Below are 18,758 nucleotides of genomic sequence, written 5' to 3'. Positions count from 1 at the left end.
CAGTCTGCTTTCTCTTCATGTTTTTTTGGTATTGTCCCACTTCTTGAGAAAATGCTAACAACAGAAGTTTTACATTCCACATAGGCTTTTCCTTTTTTGACTTTGAAAACAATTTTGTGAGAACCGTAATAAAACAATATACAAATGAAATGCAACAAAATCAGAGTAATCTGATGTTCTGTTGGCCAATCTATGATGCTGACTTTGCACAATGAAATATTATTTTGTTGTTCTTTTTAATAGCTAAAAAGTGAGAGCTCACTGCAGAAAGTGTATAAAGTAGGCCCTGCACCACCCTCAACTAGTTCTTCCCTCTTTTCCTCTGCTGTTCTAAAACAGTATTTCCTATACTCATTTGAATTTCCCTTAATATCTTTTCAATCACTGAAGTAGTATAAACAGTATAATCAAGCCTAACTTCCTTTCCCCTGATTCTCATTTTCATCTGTGTTTTCTCATCTTGGACAATGAACTTATTTTTAGTCATTTTTACTTTCAGATTTTCCTGCCTTAACAGAAAACCACAAGCATTGGACCATTTTCACCATTCAAAATGTAGCTGAAGAGTCTGTCTCCAGCCCAGGGCAGTGCCAATTATTATTAAGAAACCTCTGTCGGACAGAGGTCTAACTGGTTCTTAAAAAAAAACCCAACATATAGTACCAGGTTGCACTAACCCATTCTTTAGACCTGGACTCTGACACGTTTAAGCACGTGGAGTTAGACAAGATAATTCCCGGGAGTTATGAAATTTCACATATGAAATTTATTTTCTATTGTCAGACACAACTGAAATTAACTTACGTATTAGCGGTTTATATGTTAATAGTAATTTTATATGTTTATATATATGCTAATTAGTCAATGCTGTGGTTTTGTTTTTCCAACAGACTGAGGCAATTTCACAATCTTTCTGTTAAATGCAAACTCACTTTGTTGAGGTTCAGTACTTCTGGCTGGTTCTATTACCTGTTGGACAAGCAGAGAGCTGCCATTAGCCCCCAGCTAATGACATTTGGGTACCTCTCATATGAGTCTCCAAAGTGCTCAGTGCATTGTCCTTGACCCTTACACTTCCCTTTCCTCCACTATTATTTGACACATGTGCATGAACAGCCAGGTGAGATCAAGTGTTTGGAGGCACGTGGTGTCAAACTTCAGGATGGGTACAGATGGACTTCCTGCACACGAGGTGACATTTGTAGTGTTACACAGACCTGCCAGTTAAAACCATTAATGTTTGACAACCTCTGTCCTTTGACAAGGATCCATCCCACTTGTCATTCATCCTGCAGCCACTGGATGGAAATATATGGACCCAAACATTTATGGGGCTAACGACACCTACCAACACACTTTTAAAGTGGATCAGATTCTCAATTCAACCTACAGCTCAGCTGCACAGTTGTTCCAGCATAGAGAAGTCACAGCAATTAATTACTAACATGGCCATTGCCATCATAGCTCATACCTTTTATCTGTCTATGAATTCTGTGTCTTTGTAATTATCAATAAATTTCTTTTTAAGCTTAACACTTCAGTGCATTTTACAATAAGGCTCATTGCATTTTGTTACATGCTACCTACCTTAGAGAGCATAACACTATTTGACTTGTAAGTATGATGTTAATTGTTTCCCTTGTTATCTTTCCCTGAGAAACTTAGTTCACCCAAAAATAAGTCAAATGAGTAAAAAGAAGAAAAGTCAGAGTACTGGCTCCATTGAAAATTACTGTCAGAATTTCCCCTGAACTTCAAACAAGTCACGATTTCACTCAGTTTGTAAATATTCTTATGCTCGTGCAACTTGTACACAGCTGTCATCTTCATTTCCATGTCTACCTTTCCTCATTAACATTTTACTTAAATATCAGTGATATTGTTAGCAACACAAAATGTTGCTACACTGATCTTCATTGATACACTGTTATCTCAAAGCACTTGTACCTGTTAATAGCACAAAAGAAAACTGAGCATGCCAACAGTGTGCCAGAAATGCAGGATTAATCTAAGCAGCAATAAAGACAAAAGCAGTGCTTTTGCAGATTAGTTACATAAAAGGAAAACAGAAAATGCATCAGTAAGAGAAGGAAGTATCTAGGACTGAACTGGTTACAGCCACAAGAAAGGGTTCTCACAGCAAGATTTACGGAGAAGAAGGAGAATAGATTTCTATATAGGGGGGCAAAAGCAAAAGGGGACACCAGGTGCCTACCAGAAAGATTAATATCTGAACAATCTATTTCACAAGATATTTCTAAATATCTGTAATGATATGGTTTGTGTAAGTGTGGATTAACCACAGTTACAAGGATGTGTAATTTAAAAGAAGATATTATTTGTTCTTAAGATGTGTGCCTGGAAATGTTCTTGGAAAGATTATTCCAAAGGAAGACTGTCCTATCGTAACTCCTTATTTACAACACAATTGTTTTACCCCAAAAAATTTTACAATGAAAAGGTTCTCAAAAGGCTAACTTATTTTTAATATACATTATGCTATTCTGGTTTTGAGTGTTATTTACAGTATACAACAAACAGTGTGAGTAGTCTGAAGACTGATTTTTACTTCCCAGCACTTCCACAGCACTGCAATTACATCAGGTTGGCACAGAGCTTTATGCCAGTGCTCTGGAAGGTCTGTTTTCCTGCCTCAAATCAAATATTTTGACTGTTCACATTTTATGTCCTTGTTTTGGGCAGTTGAATGTTAAATATTTGAAAACTGTTCTATCCATTAGGTCTCCTTTCCTCTTAGCAATACCACTCTCCAAGTTCTCTCACAGACATCCACCCTGGACCTCGTTTCTCTGCCCTATTCTAGAATCCAGTGTCTCCCCTAAACTGCAGCACAGTGAATAGAATTTAGCTGACAGCCTGTATCAGACACAGAAAAGCACTGGTGCAGGTTTTCACACACAGAAAAAGTAGGCTGTGACAGCGTGAACAACTGCAGGGGATGACAAAACATGAGTTTGCTACATTGCACATGCCTTCTTCCTGGTATAGGAAACAATCAGCTGTTTGACAACTAATATAAACAACATCCTGGGGCTCCTTTGTCTCTACAACAACCAGCAAAGTGTTGGACCTGCTAGGGCAGGCTTGAGGAGACTTGGAGTGGAGTGGAAGCTACTTTGGAGAGGTGTGGTAGTTACAGCTGCAGAGAAAAGCAGTAATTCCCACTCACTCCATCGCTGTTCTAATCCCCAAAGTTTGCACTGATCCCCTCCACACCTCAAAGCTTGGAGACACAAGGAATCAATCCCCTGCAAGGCCTTGTGCTACTGAGCACAAGATTCAGTTTTGCCTACGCTGTGACCCCGTCTGGCTGTACTCAGCCAAGTCGAGCAGACACGATTCTCAGTGAGTCTCGCACACAAGGATCTTCTTCACACACCTCCCAGCACTGTCTGCCTTCTTCTAACACCATGATATTGACTCAGGAGTAGGCAATTTTCTGCAAAATTGCTCATCTTATATTATCTTCACTACTAATCACCTCCCAAAATGAAGAAGAAACATTTTAATCTAATAATAAAAAGCACATAAAACATCTGTATCTTTTAGCTACCGATCTTAGGCTTTACCACATCATATTTCAGAGGTCTAAATTACATGGAAGTGCCTCATTAAGTTTTCCCATTAAGAAATACGATTATGAGATCAATTTGTTCATTCAATAGTGTCCATAGCCTGGATTAAATATATATATTTTTTAAATGATGCTTGTGAAGTTAAAAAGAAGTATCTTCAAATTATTCTTTTCCCTTGTAACATTATGTTCTTTGAATGTGTACATGTTCAGTAAGAGCAAAGAAAAACATCTACAGAGTGCGCACATAATAACTCTTCAGCATGTCTGCCCATCACATCCATTTCACCTTCCCTCCCTGCCATTCCCTCCCTCTAACAGATATTCATAACTCTTCTATCTCAGACTCTCCTCTATTCTTATTAATGCTGTGTTTCAACTAATTTGAAAAGCAGACACCCAAATGATACAACAAATTAAGTTACGAGAAGGCAAATCTGCTCTCTGTGCAGAGTCTGAGAACAGATTCGTGAGCCTGCTCAATGTTTAAGGATAGGCCTGACTCAATGCAATCACATGTTTTTAAAAGCCAAAATATGTGCTTTTAATGAGCATGACCATAGGAAACAATTTCTGTAATTTCAGCCTTTTAAACGCTTTTCCTGGCATAATTTCATTGCCTCACTTTCTACCTTACATACATCTCCTGAGGGGTTCTGTGTCATTAAAAGCCCCGAAGTCACAGACACATTATATGTATCAGCAGTGAACAGCTTGAAAAGTCTGGAAAAGAAAGAAAGAAAACAAGAGATGTTTATTTGCAGGGCAGCTGCTGAGGAATAAGCTCTGTGACTAGCCGTGGCTTGTGGCTGCTGGCCAAGCAGCCTACAGCCATTGCCACGCTGTTCTGCACGGCAAAATAACCAGGCTGTGGTTACACAAGTAAGACACACACTGTGGGCATAGAAATAAACACTGAGGTGTAATAATAACGACCCGCACGCCGTCCTGGCACTCTGGTGGGTTGAGTTCTGGGACAGGTTGGGACAGGCGCTGTGGGCACGGGAGGACCCATCCTGCTGGTCAGGGTGGTTCTGAGGTGCGTGGCAGAGCGGGAACCAGGAGATGAGGGCAGGCAGGCAGGATGAGGTGCAGGGATAGAGGGTCCATCCAAGGTGGGTTGGGGGGTGAGGGGCAGCCGGGAGCGCTTGGCTGGGGTGGGTGAATGGGACAGGCAAGAGTTAAAGTGCAGTTTAGCACCTGGCAGGAGACTGTGCTCTGGCCAGGAAATGGTGCAGCCTCCTCTGCCTTGTTTTAATAGGTTTAAAAACCATTTACATTATTTGAAGCTGGTTTTTTTTTTATTTGCCCTTCTGATGCCCTCATTTACCCCATGCCATCACCCAAGGTGGTGGATAACGCACTAAATCTTCCCCTGTACCTGGCACTGCTGAGGCCACACCTTGACTCCTGTGTCCGGTGTGGGGCCCTTCAATTCAAGAAGGACATTGAGGGGCTGGAGCGAGTCCAGAGAAGGGTAACAGAGTTGAGGAAAGGTCTGGAGCAAAAGTCTGATGAGGAGCAGCTGAGGAAGCTGCAGGTGTTTAGCCTGGAGAAGAGGAGGCTCAGGAGGGACCTTATCACTTTCTACAGCTCCCTGAATGGAGGTTGTAGCCAGGTGGGGCTCAGGCTCTTCTCCCCAGTAACAAGGATGAGAGGACATAGTCTTAATCTATAGCAGGGGAGGTTTAAGTTGAACATTAGGAGGAAATTTCTTCACAGAAAAGGTGTTTAGACACAGGGATGGGCTGCCCAGTGAGGTGGTGGAGTCACCGTCCCTGGAGGTGTTTAAGGAAAAATTGGGCATGGCTCTTAGTGCCACGGTGTAGTTGAGAAGGTGATGTTTGGTCACAGGTTGGACTCAGTGATCTCAGAGGTCTTTTCCAACCTGATTGATTCTGTGATTCTGTGATTCTGAGTCAGCTCCATTTCAGTGGAAATATTATTTTTCCGATTTTCAATTAGCTATGAGTTTTTGTGATGTTTTCAGTTCATTTGTAGAACTCATAGCATTTATAAATATAAGAGAATTTACATGATGAAAATAAGTCCTTAAAAATACTTAATTGTATAATTATAGGCATAGGAAACAAAAATAAGCATTTAATGTGGAAAATGTCTTTGAGGCATTTAACTGTGGTTAAATGTTTATTTCTGTCTATTAATATGGATGGTCAATTTAAGTTTATATGAAAATAGAAAAATGTAAAATCATTACTGTTCAACGTGATTCTTGTGAGATTAAAATTATTATCAGCAAACTGATCATAAACTGATTATAAATCACAGTAGGTCCACTGCTTATCTTTCTAAACTAAAAAACATAACCTTGGAAATCTATTAATGATCTCAAATCTTGATTTATATATATGTTTACTGCAACTCACAGCATCAAGTGCTTGAAGCTGGCAGAATGCCTCAAAAATACAACAGTTTAAGCAAATCCTATTCTTCACCTCCAGCCATCTCTGCCTCTATCCCACAACCAATTTTTTTTTCTGAACAAGCTTCCAAAGCAACCTGGAAACTAACTTTTTTCAATTTGAATGGTCAGGGATTTCTTTTCCATAAACCTTTGCCACTATAAGCAGTGCAAGAACAAGTAAATTCTTACTCCTTAAAACCTTCTCAAACACACCAACCTGTCTTTTGGCATCTTGCAGGTGCCCTTTCAGGTATGAAACAGCCAAATTATGCTGAGCTTTTTTGGTTAGAGACAGTAGATGAAATTTTACCTTGTATCCCATTGATAAATAGATATTGATAATCTATTCATTGAGCTCAGAAATTTTTCTGTGACTGATGCAAAATCTGCATTTAAATGGTATATGCCTGAAAGTCACCAAGTTTCAGCATCAAGTTGCTCTGTTGGTAGTTTGTTCCAGTGGTCAGTCGGGCTCACAGCTGTGTCTTACGTATTTGAATCCATACATTGCTCTTGTTAAACCTTCCTTCACTAACTTTGAGAGCTTTTTCATGCCTTTTTTTTTTTTTACCCTCTGTAAAAGCACTCGTTTGATATGGCCAAGTCACCACCTAGTGTTCTTCTTTTGCTAAGTTTCAGCTACTTACACATTTGACCTTGCAACTATTTTAAGCACGTTTTTCAACACCTCTGGCAGTTCTTCAAGGCACCTTTTTCAGTATTTCAACATCCTATAAAGAGTGTGAGTTTCAAAAACTATATGATGATCGCGCTGCTCTGCAGGGCTGAGGAGTGGCAAAGTGGCAGAGCGTTGCAATATAATTAACTTTTAAAAGGCCTTGGAGAGTTTTAAAGAGTTATGCTTGATGCAATAGACTGGGACCAGGTAAGTTGTATTGGAGTAGTTCTGTATTATATTGATAAGCTTTCTTCACTTCGGTGTGGCCCCTCACATTGGGGGTCACACTCCACACCGGGACCCCGCTGTCCTCCCGCTGGAGGCATCTCCTGGGATCCCTCTGAGGCCTCTCCGAGAGCCTGGGGGTGGTGGCTCGGAGGTGTCACACAGCGGGTGACCCTCGGGAGCTATGGAGGGGATGACAGGAGACAACCACCTCCCTCAATCTGCTGGTGATGCTTTGCGTGATGCCAACCTGTGTCCTGGGGTGCCTGAGGCAAAGCATCGCCAGCCAGGCGAGGGAGGGGATTGTCCCGCTCTGCTCTGCACGGGGGCGGCCTCGCGTTGAATATTGTGTGCGGTTTTGGGCATCACAATATAAAAAGGACATCAAAAGCTACCAGAGAGCATCCAAAGGAGCGTGGAGATGGTGAAGGGTCTGGAGGGGAAGCCTCATGAGCAGCGTCTGAGGGCACTTGGTCTGTTCAGCCCAGAGGAGATTGAGGGGAGACCTCATTGCAGTTACAACTTGCTCGTGAGGGGAAGCAAAGGGACAGGTACCGTCTCCTCTCTCTGTTGACCACTGACAGGACCCGAGGGAATGGCGTGAAGGTGAGCCGGAGGACGTTTTGGTTAGATATTAGGAAAAAAGTTATTCCCCCAAAGGGTGTTTGGGCACTGGAAAAGGCTCCCTAGGGCACCGGTCACAGCACTAAGTCCGACAGAGTTCAAGAACCGTTTGGACAATGCTCCCACGCACGCGGTGTGGCTCTTGGGATGGTCCTGCGCAGGGCCAGGAGTTGGACTCGATGACCCCAACGAGCCTCTTCGGACATTCTGTAAGTTCCCTTTGCATCCCCCCCGCCCCTCAGGTGCTCCTGAGGGTACGCGGGGAGGCCGGAGCGGCGCAGAGCGACCCCCCGATGCAGGCACCGCCCGCCGGGTCACAGAGCGCGGCCGCTGCGGAGCGTCCAGCGGGGCGGCGCGGGCGCCCCCAGCGGCCGGGCGGTGCTGCGCTGTGAGGGGCCGTGCGGGAGGGGAGGCGGGCCCGGGCCGTGCGGGAAGGCGGTGCCCGCCACAGCCCAGCGTTGCTGGGGCTGCACGGCCCCGGTGCCGCCTCAGCGGAGCCGGGCTGGGCCGCGGGCAGGGCGGGTGAGCGAGGCTGCGGCCGCGGCGGGGCGGAGAGCGGCGGGCGGGCCGCCGGGGAGGCGGGGAATACCGGTGCGGGCGGGCCCGCGCGGGGAGCGGCGGCGCGGGCGGGCGGGTGGGTTTAGGCGCTACCCGGGCCGCTGCCGTGGCCGCCCCGGGCCGGGGGGTCCCCGCAGCGGCTCCTCTGCCCCGAGGGGCTGGGGCGGGCTCCGTGTTTTGCCGAGCTCCCGGCCTGTGCTGTGGCACCTGCCGCAGGAGCTGGGCCCGGGCCGGGCGCTGCAGGAGGCGGCGGGGGTTTGGGCACGGGACACTGCAGGGCAATGGCCAGTGGGTCTCCTGCTCTTTTTGCTCTTCCAGGTCTGCCGGGGTAGCAGGAAACATCGTTTGTGTCACAGGGACCTCTCCAGATGGCCCAGGAGGCTTTAGCATCTTGGCGTGTCCTGTGAGGCGCGTTACCTCGTGTCTCCCTGCCATCAGTAAGTGGTGCCCAGCAGTGTGTGGGTTCTGAGCGCAGCCAACACCCAGCGTTCATTTTCCTGCACGTGGTGGCTGCTGGACGGGATTGGGGTTGGTTATGCTGGAGTGCACAGGAGCGGCCGGGTGGATGGTGGAGAAGCTGAGTTGGAAATACCTCCAATAGTGCTTTCCCCACCACGAGGCAGGATCCAGTGTACTTAAATTTATCCTTGACAGGCATTTCCTTAATTGGCTCTTACAGATTATGAAATTCATGGAGAGCCTTCCCCCCACTCCCCAAGGTAACCTACTTCGATGCTTAGCTATCACTTATAGTCGCAATTTTTCCTTAATAGCTGACCTAAATCTTTGCTAAAACTAAGCTGATTATTATCTTGCACTATCCAGAGTATACCTGGAGTGCAAGGGATCCATGTTCTCCTGTCAGGAGGCTGATGGGTGTTCTCAGGTTTCCACTCACAATCTTCACTCACTCTCTTCCCATGTCTGTCTGGTCCCTGAGCTCTGTTATGGGTTTCCATCATGCTTGGACTCAGAAGTATGTGCAGTACTCCAATGGAAATGCTGTTAGCAGTGTGGAAGAGGAGTAATTATCTGCCTTGTGTATGGCATCCCTCTTAAAAACATTCCAGAATGATTCTGTTTCTCACATTACTGATACATTTAGTTTGTGATCCACTGTAAGCCAGATCCTTTTTTGCTATACATCTACTTAGGAGATTATTCCTGAAGAGGCATCCAAGTTGGTGGTGTTTTTTTTTCCTTTGCTAAGTATATTATTTTGCATTTGTTATTAGTCTAAGAAGAAGTTATCTTGATCAACATAACATAACTTTCTTTGCAATTTTAGTCTTTGAAATCCACTCTTGCAATCCCCTTCCTCCAAATTTAGGATCATCCACCAACAGTTAATTAAAATACCAAGTGGTGCCAGGCCCTGCATTTTGGGATAAGCCCTCCCAGTTTGAAAATTTGACTTTCTCAAACACTTCTTGTTTTCATGTTTCCCACTAGAGCTGCAACTCATTCTGTGCCATGGCTTTGCAATTGTGCCAAATCCTGTGGAGAATCTTAAGTGAGGAAACCAAGATTCCTTTGAATTGGCTTTTATGCTCAGAGTGTGCTCAGCTGGGCTCACAGCTCATAGAAATACATGTAAAATCCCAGACTCTTCTGAAGTGTTGATGCCTTGTCTATGGTTTTTTGAAAATTCTTTTCTCATTAATTTCCGCAGAAAAATCTGCTTTGATCCCAACTTTCTTCAAAACTGCATTTACTTTTTTAGAGAGCCTTCTGGAATAAACATGCCTCGTTCTCACATGCTTAAGACAGGATCAGATTTGTAGATAATACATTAATGCTTGGTTATACTTGTAAGGGATTACTTCATCTGATCACAAATGGTCAGTGAAGTTGAGAGCCAGAGGTGATGTTTTGAGAATTGTCAATACTGAAGTAAATCAGAAAATATTCTGGGAACAGCAGCTTGCTGATTGGAATGAAACGACTGGTGTTGCAATGAAAATGCAGCAAAAATCTGGCAGTAAGGCTGTGCAAACAGCAAAGTTTCTTTCTCTTAAAATTGCCTTTCACTGTGGAAATATCATAACCTAAAAATTCTGGGGTTTGTTAACTAAGCATAGATGAACATTATATCTACATTGACTTCACTGGAAGGATGAGTCCAGCGCTGGCAGGATCAGAAGCTGAGTAATCATACAGGTGTTGTCCTCTATCCTCCACAATAGTTTATTTTTATTTCTCGTTCTAATTTTTTTAGATGTCTCACTTTAAAAATCATGGAGCTGGGAAAGGCGAAGCTTCTGCGAACCGGCCTCAATGCCTTATGCCAAGCGATCCACCCTGTGCATGGGCTTGCCTGGACAGATGGGAAGCAGGTGATCCTGACCGCGTTACACCTTCACAATGGGGAGCCCAAATTCGGTGACTCGAGCGTTTTTGGTCAGTTTGAGCATGTCCATGGGCTGTACTGGGGCCCGTGTGCCCCCGAGGCCCCGGCCCTGCTCACGGTGCAGCACAAGAAGCACATCACCATTTGGCAGCTCTGCTTCAGCGGCGCCGACAGGAGCAACCTCCTGGTGTCTCAGATCTGCGACATCAGCGAGCCGTACCCCGTGCTGCCCCAGGGCTGCGTGTGGCACCCCAGCAAGCAGATCTTGGCCGTGCTGACCACCCGGGACGCCTCCGTCTTACCCTCTGTCCACCTCAACAACTCCAGAGTTAGCGCGGAGATCAAAGGCAGCGGCCTCGTCCACTGTGCCTGCTGGACCAAGGAAGGCAACCGCCTGGTCGTGGGGTGGGCAGTGCCCTTCACTCCTACATTTGGGATGATGATCAGAAAACACTGAGTGCTTGTTCTTTCTGCCCAATCTTTGATGTGGGAGGCTACATCTGTGCCGTGGAGGCGACACAGAATTTCCAGGTTGCCGTTGCCACTGAGCTCCCGCTAGACAAGATCTGTGGCTTAAATGCTGGTGTTGCATTTGAAGTTCCGTCGAGCGTTGAAACCGAGTCCTTCCCCTCTCAGTCCAGCTTGTGTGGGGAGGAGGAGTGTTCCGTGGATGGGGGGAAGAAGTCACTGGACTCTGAGAAACCCTTGTCTGTAGTGACATCTCCTGTGGATCTCACTCACATACTTTCCAGCAAGCAGGGTGCTGATTCCAGCCCTCTCATTCACCTGAGGCCCAAGGACTACCTGACGGGAAGTGGCCAAGATTCTTCACACCTCATCCTGGTGACTTTTGAAAAAAGGGTTACCTCTACCAAAAAAGCCAGCATCCCGGGAATTCTGGTTCCTGACATAATGGCTTTTGACCCCAGAACTCAAACTGTATCGGTTGCCTCCAATACTTGTAATGTTATTTTAGTGTATTCACTGACTTCATCCAATTTACCCAATATTCAACAAATTCAACTAGAGAAAAGTGAGAAACCAAAGGGTTTGTGCTTCTTGACCAATAAACTGTTGCTGATCATGGTTGGAAGCCAAAAATTCAGTGACCCTGCCTTTCTTCCCTCTTCAAGGTCAGACAAATACATGATCCGTTTGATGATTAAGAAACTGATATTTGAAATGGGTCCTTCAACGTTTCCATCAGTTAATGGCAGTTCCAGTTTGAACCTCTCCAACATTCCTCACAATCCCTCCAGAGATGTTCACCCCCTAAGCCGTGGGCTCCTGATACCGGATCGCTCTCCCCTTCAGTCCCCTACGAGCCGAAGGAAACTCATTGAAGAAATCAAGAGTCCTGCTTATGAGGAAAACCTTGTGTTGAACGTGAGCAACTTCAAAGACAAAAAGTTTCCCCTGAACTTACCACCAGCTGTCGAGACTCTGGATGCTGAACCCGTCAATCGGACCCTGGCACTGTCTGCCGCGTCGAACAAGCCAACGTCTCCAAAAAGGCAGGCAGAGGCAGCTTCCAAAATACCCAATTCTTACAAGAATAACCTGTTCACTGAAAAGGAGGCGAGTTACTTTTTGAAAAATGTAGAAAAACTGTCTGGTAACTTCACAGAATTGCAGCAGCACCTCTGTGAATTAACTGAGCTGCTAAAATCTGGGAAGAGGAGCCTTCCAGTGTATCCATCTTCTCAGGAGCCCTCTTTTATTAACATCACCTGCCAGGTAATTTTAATATTGGAAGCCATAGTGATGAAATCTGTTTATGGCTGTATGTTCTGTGTAATGCTCAAGTAATGGTCAATAGGATTAGATTTCCATTCTGCTCCTGCAGATGGGACTCCTGTTGGAAATCCCATTACTCTGCAGGCTTCCTGCAATGGAATATCTTGGAATGTTCAGCTCCGTCGTGCTGGGCTGAACCCCTCAGCTCATTCCTGCTCCCTCTGCACAGAGGCTGCTGAGACTCCACAGGACCCACATGTGGCAGCTCAGCTGTGGAATTAAAGCTCTATGTGGAGTTCTAGGAAGGGAGTGTTTTTCCTAGGCAACTTCTAAAGTTCAGAAATTTAGACAAGCGAAGATTTCCACGTGTGGGAATTGGTATCAAACTCCCACTCTCCTATGAGGACAACTAAAATAATGGAGGCTGAAACAAAAGCAGATTGCTTTAGCTCTGAAACAGAAAGGTTGCTAATTAGCATCTGAGGAGAAAAGAGACTCTTAGGGACATAATAGATAATTCCATTACTTTAGCTTAAAAATGGATTTAAAGTGAAATTTCATGTGAAAAACACTTTCCTTGGCTGAAAGATTTCCTCTTGCAAATCTCATGCTAGAAAGGGTAAGGTACCTGATTATCAAAACCTGGCAAAAATCTACTAGGTCTCCTCTAGAATTCAGATTAATAAACCTTAGTCAATATTCAAAGTCATTTCAACTGCCATTTTCCTTTCAATAAGCTCTTGTATTTCAGCTTTATTATTGCAAAAAATTAATATCAGCTTTTGTAGCATTGAACTCTTAGGTCCTAGATCATGTTCCCTCACTCTCTTCACTTTTTTCCATTGTAAACATTTAGTAACTATAATAACTTATTTTTCTACCTCAAATATTACTTATGTTTGGGGCGTTACTCTGAAAAATGAACATTTCCTTCTGCAAGTCTGAGTTGTTTTTTAGAAACCTGCTTTAATTTGAGGTATCGCAAATCTTTGTTAAATTTTGGTAATCAGTTTTCTTTTTACGTGTGGTTTGAAATTGAGGTCTAAGTAACACCTTGTCTTGGTGTTCAAGACCAGGCTGGATGGGGCTTTAAGCAACTTGGTCTATTGAAAGGTGTCCTTCCCTCTGAGAGGAGGTTGGACCGGGGTGATCTTTAAGGTCCCTTCCAACCAAAACCATTCTATGATTCCAAGAGCTGGATTAGCTGCCCTCATGTGTAGCTTCACAAATTAAAGTAGTGCCTCAGTTTCACCTACATACTTTGCTTACTGATGATTTGTGGCAAGAAGAGCATTTGACTTTTGAATTACAAGTGACACTGGAAAGTATGGCAGAAAATGCTGGGTTTTAACTTTAGCCAGAGTGTTTTTGATTGGGAAATCATTAACAGGCAAAGAGGGATCCTCACCTCGTGTGCTGGGCACTGGTGGTTTCTCTGCTGCCCAGGTGATTAGCTGCATTTTCCAAAACATTGAGGAAACCCAAAATGTCCTAGATAAGCAGGTATTTGACAGGGCAGGGTTTATCGGTGCAGAAGGCAAAGAGCATGTGAGAATCTTCAGTGCAAGAGCATTGAAAGTGTGAGGGGGGACGGTTAAGGTGGATATTGGGAAAAGGTTCTTCACCCAGTGGGTGGTTGGGCACTGGAACAGGCTCCCCAGAGAACTGATCACAGCACCAAGTGTGACAGAGTTCAAGAAGTGTTTGGACAGTGCTCTCAGGCACATGGTGTGACTCTTGGGATGGTCCTGTGCAGGGCCAGGAGTTGGGCTCAATGATTCTTGTGGGTCCCTTTCAGCTCAGGACATCATGGGATTCTGTGATCTCCACCCTTCCCTCTGCCATACACTCCTTGTGGGTGCATGGATCCATCCACAGCATGGAAAATGAGTGAGAATTTACTTGATCATGGGTTTGTCATGACCCAGAGATGTTATCAAGGCTTCCCTGCAAAGTGATGTGGTTTTGTGAATTTTATCCTACACAAAGACACTATTTGTAGTATTGGTAAAAACTGAGCTTTTGCAGGTTTAAAAAATACTTTGCTCCTCCCCATTGGGAGTATTCCTTGGACGTGCTTTTTGTATTTAAGGCTTGGGGCAGCAATGGTCAGAGGTCTTTTATGTGGCAAAACCATTAAAAAGCATTTTGGAAGTGTAGTAATGCAGTTATTCCTATTTAAAATACTGTGGACTTTTTAAAATAGTGCTATATAAAATTGCACTGTACAGATGTATTGCAATATAAATACTGAGGACTTCTAAAAGTATACTGGACTTCGGAAAAAATTAGATCTGGGCTTTCCTGAGCCCAGTGCTACAATATGGTAATGACATTTAAAGAGAGAGATCTAAGTTTCGTCAGTATAAATCCATGCTTTTACCTCATATTATATTATGACAAATCTTGCTAATATGCAAATTTAGGCTGGCTATGTGGCTTCTGCTCTGAATTTGTATTTTCACTTGTTTTCGGTCGGCTGTTTCTTTGCAAAAAAATGCTATCTTAGAGACCAAATAAAACCAGGGATTTCTTGTAACTTCCACTTACTTCCCTTTGAGTTTGGTTAGTGCAATGTGCTCTGGGATGACCCTGCTTGTGCAGGGAGGTTGAACCAGATGATCCACTGTTGTCCCTTCCAGCCTGACCCATTGTGTGTGTGTGTGAGACAAACAAGCTCTTCTGACTTGTGAGTCTGTCCTTTGCCACAGCATTCATGAGCAGGAGTTCTCTCATCTTCTTAAGTTGTGGATCAGGGACGGGGAGGGGGATGGAAAACCTGCAGCTTTACAAACTCCCTGGGGAAATATCCCTCACAGATGGAAGGATAAGTGTGAGGATTGTGCTGCGGATGAAGCTCATGGTTTCTTCATCAGCAGTGCATGATTTCCTCTCCTGGTGTTCTGACACGTGCTGAATGAGCACCGGTCCTTGCTGCTGCCACTCACAGACCTGCTGTTTGAGAGCTGAGACGTTAAGGGATAAATCTTGCAAATGGGTCTGAATGAATTGTAGTGTTTGAGTTTCTGTAAATGATGTCACTGAAGGCACGTCTGATGCTGTTTTGATCAATGCCATTTTGACATCTATGCTTAAATACACATCACAGCATCTAAGGACTCTCTTGCATTTACAGAAGCAGCTTTCCAGAAGTGATTCAGATGAAAGTCGGGCCGTTCTTCTCTGTGGTGGTAAACTCTGCCTAAACATCGTCCAGCAGATATTCAACCTCTCTCTTGTGGAAATGCAGCATGGTATGTTGTGATTATCCAGGCATACCAACACTTTAAACATGTCTTGCCCAGATACCCCCTTACCAAGTAGCTGGTTACACAGGGAAGTTACTGTCAGTACTGTTTTATTTATGTTTTCAGCTATTCTGAAGAGAGAAGTCTAAGTAACGAGGAGATTAGGGTTGTCTGCTGGTTTTGGGAATACAGTTTTTTGCATTTTAATCTGTAGCTCCAGCATCTGGTCTCCTTTAAGAAATCTTGTTGTTTTTGAAAACAGAGAAGTAGTTCTGTACACTCTGGCAGTGCATTTCACGTCAGTTTTTGCAGTGAAGAAAACTACCTGTCTTAGTGCTGTCGTCTTCTCTGCTGTTATCAGTTCATGCCGTGCCCATCCTGTGTGTCTGTGTATGTGTCAACTTGGAGTGTCTTACTCATGGCAAAGGTAGAAAACACTTTTGGGATATGATCTCCCAATACTCCAGGGGTTCCCTATACTACATTCCAGCTTTTTTCTCACCATGTCTGTCTGCTGTCTGTCTCCTCGCAGACCGCTGGGCAACCATCCCAAAGCCTAAGGCTGCTCTTCCTACCATTGTGCTAATTTTGTTTCTCTTTAAGTAGCTGCTGGAATATGTTTGTTTGCAATATAAATGGGCAAAGTAGGAATGGTATTTTCAAGTTTGGTCCAAATGAGATATTAAACCAAAAGATTAAAGTGTTGTGGGCTTTTAAGCTACAATCTTCTTGTGACCTTACTTGTGACATGAAGTTACGTAATTTAAGTTTACAAACAGCTGGAAATGTTTCTCTGAATTCCCTCACCCCACCATGAGCTCTGTTTTCTTGCTTCAGCAGCTTAATGGATACAAGCATGAACATTTTCTGATTTATATATATTGGTAGAACTCAGTGTTTCAGATTCAGTGAATTATTTCAAATTGTAAAAAAAAAATGCTAATGATGGAGTCAAATAGCAAGGGGACTAGAGACACGGGATTTGCACAGTATAGTACAGTATTCTTCCTTGTATTTATTGGAATTAAGGATATTGAAATTACATAATAAAAGCAGTTTCTGCATTGTCTTTATTACATTAACTTGTAATTTAATATACTAAATCTCTGCTTTTTACAGTATCTGCACTGCTTTAGCACTGTGAAGTAGTTTATCAATACCTAATTAAAAACAAGTGTGGATGCTTATGACCTCTGTTAAGAATTTCATTCCTCCTGCTCGTTCGAAGCGTACATTTATTATTTTCTCATCTCCTAGTGGCAAAGTTTGTCATAGCTGCTAAGTATCCTTTATTTTGGAGATTATACAACCTGTGTCTTCCCATACTTTTTTTTTTTTTTGCTAGAAAAGCTGTAAATATACAGCAGCATTTAATTCTGGAAGAAATAGGTTTTATACCTTCAACTTACCTAATCACACAAAAAATCATCAAGAGATGTTTTCATGTGTTGGCAGGTTCCTCATGGATCGTTCTCACGGCGGACAGCGAGGGCTTTGTCCCGCTGACGTTCGCACCCGCTCAGGAGATCGTCGTAAGAGATGCCAGCACGAAAGGCTACAGTGCCCGTTCTTCCAAAACCTTGGACATCATCAGCTCCACACAAGGGTGCAGATCCGCTTCGTCCGAAAGCCTGGATATCACTTCGGAAGTCCTCAGGGACTGCTCCTCCAAGACCTTGGACAGCGGCAGCCCTTCGGAACAGCCCGGCAATAACATGTAGTTTTTGGCAGTGATTTTGTGATGCCTGTCTGGTGATGGGGGGCTTTTACGTTTACTGTTTAGGACTGCGGGTTCTCAACAGCAGTCTCAAATATCTGTTGGGATTTCTGTAATTTTTTTTTTTTGTTACATTGTAAATTATTTATTTGATCCTTGGAAACATTAACTTTTTTTTTTATACTGAGCAGTGTTTTTTAACTATGCCTCTTGCAGTACAGACCAGCTCTTTGTAGCAGCGGTTGAAAACACGCGTTCTTACAAATTTCTGAGCTCAAGTTTCCATCTTGGTCTTTAATACGTTGGTGTTTTTAGACGAATAGTAAACTTGGATAATAAAGAAATCCTTGAAAATGCTGCATTTTCCCCCATTTCCTCCCTTCTGCCAAAGCCTGAAATATTACACTGGTGTTACCCAGGAACAGTGCCTGCAGAAGTGGGTTTGCACTGGCGTAAGCACCAGTTTAGGTTCATAGAGTTTGGAACAAAGTAGGTTCATATGGATCACCCATGGTGTGCAGAATCAAGATCCTGTTCCCCTCCTGTGCCTGCCCTTAACACCTCTCTGTGCTTCCAGCTCTGTGTGGGTTTGGGGAAGTGGCTGTCATGTGTCTCGTCTTTTGCAGTGAGAACATCCAGTTAAAAGCTGACAGAAGAACATGTTCCATGGGCTTTTGTAGTGAGAGAGAGAGAGAAAATACGAAGGTGAAATCAGAAAAAGTTTATGTAAGCACAAGTTTATGTAACGTGGATTGCAGCAGAAGAAAAGACTAATCCAAGATTGCTCCCCATAAAATCACAGCATGATAACATTAAGCAGTTTATCAGGCTTTCACAGTGGCACTTATTATGTGAGAGAGCATCAAGCGACTAGATTAAAGAACTGGAGCTGCTGTCTCAGGACTAAGATAATCTTTTTTTTTTTTTTCATTGCCTATTTGGAGATTTAGCCACTGTCAAAAAAAATTGTCCACAAAAATACGATATCGAAGTTACAACACTAGCAAAAGCTGCAGAGAGCACTCAGCCTTGGGTGGTACAATTAGAAGTTACAGCTTTTGATGAATAGGGGAGAAGGGAAATAGGGGAAATCATTTGGCAGCTGTGGGATTCATCCTTTACATAACAATCTGTTCTCAGTAATGGTCACTGTTTAATCAGGAGGTGGTCTGTGATTACAGCTACCAGAAAGTCACTGAATCCAGAGCCTGAGCATGGGGTGTGCATTCAAAGCAGGCTGGGTGCTGGGGTTGGTCCACGTTTCTTCACAGCCACCTGACAGTCCTTTTTCATGCCTGTTCCGGGTTCCAACATCCCACTAACCCACTAAGGAGGAAAGTGTTAGGGCTGAGCACTCTTGGCTCTGCGTGACATGTTGGCCTTGGATTGCTCATACCTCAAATGCTGCTTCTATAATTTTGTTACGCAGCAAAACAGTATAAAAATTAGCTGCTTATTTTGGAGTTACTGCCTGTTTGTATTATGTCTAGACTGACAAAAGACAGTCTCCCACCAGCAGTGTGCTCTGTCTCAGATGGCACCAAACAGATTTGTAGAGTTCCTCCAGCTCCCCAGGTAAGCACCAAGAGCTACCTGCACA

At 43.9% G+C, this 18,758-nt stretch overlaps 1 protein-coding gene across 1 annotated transcript; it reads left to right on the top strand.

Moving 5' to 3' along the window:
- The first annotated feature begins 8,000 nt into the window (after positions 1-8,000).
- LOC126640390 (WD repeat and coiled-coil-containing protein-like) lies at positions 8,001-17,512 on the top strand. The gene is given in 7 exon segments (XM_050316140.1): positions 8,001-8,070; positions 8,425-8,543; positions 8,786-8,825; positions 10,325-10,854; positions 10,857-12,193; positions 15,330-15,447; positions 16,897-17,512. Coding segments are annotated over 4 exon segments (2,232 nt in total). The 5' UTR covers positions 8,001-8,070; positions 8,425-8,543; positions 8,786-8,825; positions 10,325-10,343; the 3' UTR covers positions 17,163-17,512.
- Positions 17,513-18,758: the final 1,246 nt, after the last annotated feature.

The sequence above is a fragment of the Myiozetetes cayanensis genome, unplaced genomic scaffold, assembly GCF_022539395.1.
Source record: "Myiozetetes cayanensis isolate MyiCay16 unplaced genomic scaffold, myiCay2020 scf2-11, whole genome shotgun sequence".
Taxonomy (NCBI): Eukaryota; Metazoa; Chordata; class Aves; order Passeriformes; family Tyrannidae; genus Myiozetetes; species Myiozetetes cayanensis.
This window is presented reverse-complemented; position numbering and strand designations above follow the sequence as displayed.